The sequence below is a fragment of the Buceros rhinoceros genome, unplaced genomic scaffold (assembly GCF_000710305.1).
Source record: "Buceros rhinoceros silvestris isolate BGI_N320 unplaced genomic scaffold, ASM71030v1 scaffold17432, whole genome shotgun sequence".
Classification (NCBI taxonomy): Eukaryota; Metazoa; Chordata; class Aves; order Bucerotiformes; family Bucerotidae; genus Buceros; species Buceros rhinoceros.
In genome coordinates this window covers 4,184-7,723 of record NW_010399637.1, presented here as the reverse complement: position 1 = coordinate 7,723, position 3,540 = coordinate 4,184, and the positions used below count along the sequence as shown (strand labels likewise).

Below are 3,540 nucleotides of genomic sequence, written 5' to 3'. Positions count from 1 at the left end.
CACAACCCCCCTTCACAAAACCCTACGGTTCCCTGCCGACAGGCTGCCGGCCCCCTGGGAGCCCAGCCCCGAGACCCCGCAGCAGAGGAGGGTCGGGGAGAGGTTCTGGGATAGCAGCGAGGCAGAGGAACCCAGCACTGCACCCCGAGGAGGACTGGCTGGAGCGCTCGGGCTCCTGACGAGACGAGATGGGTTTTATCGACTGCCAGAGTCGTTGAGCGATTGATTCACAGAGCTGCCTCGGGGACTCGCAGACTGACTCAGCAGCGGCGAGGGCTGGAATAGCTCTGGAGTGCTGCTGCCTTCCTCCCGCTTCTGCCGCGTTCGCCAGAGCTCTGCCTCCCCACGTCCCACCCCTCGGGGGACGGGGAGAGCCTCTACCCCACGCACACGCCAAACCTCAGGCAAAGGCGTGCACACACACACACTTGCAACGCTTAAGCCTGGTTTTGCCAGATGATCTGGCTGCTGTGCCCAGTGCTGGGCTCCCCAGGGCCACAGAGGCAGGGACACACTGGAGGGAGTCCAGCAAAGGCAAGAGACTACAGGCATAAACCAAAATACAGGAATTTCCATTGAAATATAAAAGGAAAATACATTTTTATTCCAATCTTGTGGTCAAACACTGCAACAAGTTGCCCACAGAGGCTGCAGAGTCTCCAGCCTTGGAGATACTCAAAACCAACTGGAGGCGGCCCTGGGCTGCTCCAGCTTACCCTGCTTTGAGTGACTGTTGGGACTAGATGATCCCCAGTAGAGACCTCAACCATCCCATAAGTTCTCACCAACACCTCACTCACCTCTTCCCTAACCACCGAAGTAATGAATCCTGTGGAGAAAACAGGGCTGCACCCCTTTCGGGGCAGGGAGGTGGCACTCTCGGAACGCCAAAGCTCACAAGAGCTCTGGAGACTCGCAGCAGGGGAGCAGCTACCACCCACCCCCTGCCCAAACTTCAGTCCTGCCCAGAGCCATGTGAGCAGAGGCCGTTTCAGGATCCAAGACCCCACGTCCTCTCCACAGAATAACCCAACCAAGGGCAGGCCAGCTCCTCCCAAGAGGGGAAGCAGCAGCTCCCCGGTATCAGTAAAGAGGTGGGGGGGGAAATCAAGTCCATAAATTTAAGGGGAAGTGATGTACCAGTGCCCTCTGCTGCTGACAGCTTTTATTCCCTGACGGAACAAAACCCCGAGGGCTCAGAAAGCCCACTCTCTGCTTCAGATGTTTGCTGTGAGTCGTAAGGGCATTGCTCACCCCTGGCTCTGTGCCTGTGCCAGCAACTCAAGAGCAGAAAGCGTATGAAGAACTGCAGCACTTACAGCCGTGCTCCAGGCTCTCGTCACACCAACGGGCAGCGCGGGACGCTGGATGCTTGCTGCACAACCTCCTGGGTGCCCCTCTGCAGCCCACGCTCCCTGCAGCAACGCCCCCTCCTCAGAGACCCCAGGAGCTGGAGGACTCACCTTGAACCTGGGCACTCAGCTTCTCCAGGTCCTGCTCGGTCATGTGGGAAAATCTGCAGTTGGACCCAAAATCACATTGTCCTGGAACAAAAGCCACAGAGCAACGTGAGAGCCAGAAGGTCGATGTGCTGGCAAACCCCAGCTCCGTCACACCTGCACGCCGGACACACAGACATCCTTCTGTCCTTCACCACACACACACAGAGACCAGGGCTCTCTGGAACAGCTTTGGGCTGGCTCACAGAGGAGCTGCCGGAGCTCCGGCAGTTATTTCCACCTCGGAAGAACTCACCTGTTTGCAGAAACTTCCGGCAAGGTTTCTTGGTCTGCTCCTCCTGCAGGATAGCGGCAGCATCTAGGGGAGACAAAGGCCAAAGCAGATGTCTCGCACGGCAGCACCCCATGGCGTCAGGTCCCAGACAGGCCAGCGGGCTGGTGGGAAGCCGTCTGACACGACAACCACAAACCTCAGCCGCAAATCGAGAGCTGCCCCTCCCTGTTTGCACCCCTGGCTTCAGCCCTTTACTGGCTTGCGAGCATCGCCTCCTCTGCCTTCTGCCCCACGCTCCCTCCCTGTGCCATCGGGGGAAAAGCAGCGTGACAGAATGACCAGGACTCCGCAGCACATGGAGAGACAGGCAGAGCTACCAGGGAAGCTCTGTGCCAGGCCCCATGGAACCCTGTGCCGAGTCTCCAGTGGACACCGCCGCAATGGTCCTTCGCCTACTGGAGACGTCCTGGGGAAAATGAGCCCCAAAGACAGAGTAGCTCCCGTAGACGGTGGAAGAACTTGTGCCAGCTGATGCCAGGCCACGGAGACTAGAGGAGACGAACGCCCTAATCGGGGTGGGGGGAGGAATTTCATCAGTCAGAGGAAGATCAAGGGTCGCAGCCTGGTGAGAAGACAAGTGCAAGGTGACCTGCCCCACCATCAATGACCCAGCTAGAACTGGGGGATTGCTGGTCCTCCACACCTGGCCGTTTCAGAGAACTTCCCCAACTCCCATGCGCGATGAAAGGGAAAGCAGAGCCCCACCGAGCTCTGCAGAGTGTTCCTCACCTGGCCAGCCAGGAGACAAACAGCCTGCAACTCTTGACCCTCAGGAGCCAGAAGGAAGCAGAGGAACACACAGGCACTGGTTTCACCACCAGTTTAACCCAAACGACATCTTTGGTGCTGCCAAAACACACAGTCCTGCTTGCTCGCTCAGACCCTGGACACTCGTTCCCACCGTATTCCTCAGGCTGGCACTGAGCCGCATGTAACGGCGTGACGAGCCAGGTCAGAGCGCTCAGTCCTGTTACACAGGCAGAGGACACAGGGCTTTCCCCAGCCCTTCCACCCTGCTGGGCTCTCCAGTCAGGCAGTCGCACCCTCAGCCTCTCCACGGCCACCTTCAGCTTTATCCCCCCCGGGCAGGAAACCGCTGTGCCTGCCTGCCGTTCACCCACGTGGGCCCAGCCTGCCTCACTTCCTCCACGGAGCCTCACACTCGCTGCTCCTCTGTGTCAGCCATCAGCTCTGGTTTGCAGAAGGTGCCTAACTCACCTTCAGAGACCCTAAATTGCTTTGTCCTCTCAGGTCTCCTGTCTTAGGATTACTCAAGAGAGCTTTATCTGCTCCTCTCTTCTCACAACCAACCTCCTTATCTCTTCCACCTCAAGTCCCAGCTGACACCTACGGTTTCCCCTTCCCACATCCACACATGAGGGTTTTGCCTCTCAGACCGCCTGACAGCAGCAGCACTGGCCCAGACCCCCTGAACAGAAACCGGTGCTGGTTTGGTTTCTCTGCTCCGCACCTCACCCACCACATCACCCACCCTGTCCCAGGAAGAGAAGGGCAGACCGCTGGGAGGACCCACCTCGGAATAAGTCGTACCAGACTCTCTTAGCCCGGAGATGCTGCACTCCGTTGAGGTGTTTCTTCCTGTTGTGCAGGTTGTCCTGAAAGGACCGGTCACAGTAGTCGCAGAAGTATCTTTTCCCCATCTCTCTTCTGTCACTGCACCATCAGCGCGGCCTGGGAAGTATCAGGCAGCTCCTCCCCGGCCCTGGGGATGGAGGAGCCGAGATT

The 3,540-nt window shown here is 58.4% G+C and overlaps 1 protein-coding gene across 1 annotated transcript; it reads right to left on the bottom strand.

Moving 5' to 3' along the window:
* Positions 1 to 1,463: 1,463 nt before the first annotated feature.
* Positions 1,464 to 3,455, bottom strand: ZMAT5 (zinc finger, matrin-type 5; the record flags this gene model as incomplete). Its single annotated transcript, XM_010131567.1, has 3 exons — positions 3,329 to 3,455; positions 1,756 to 1,818; positions 1,464 to 1,544 (listed from the first exon to the last, which is right to left on the bottom strand). Coding segments are annotated over exons 1-3 (271 nt in total), but the record flags the coding sequence as incomplete, so codon positions are not given.
* Positions 3,456 to 3,540: the final 85 nt, after the last annotated feature.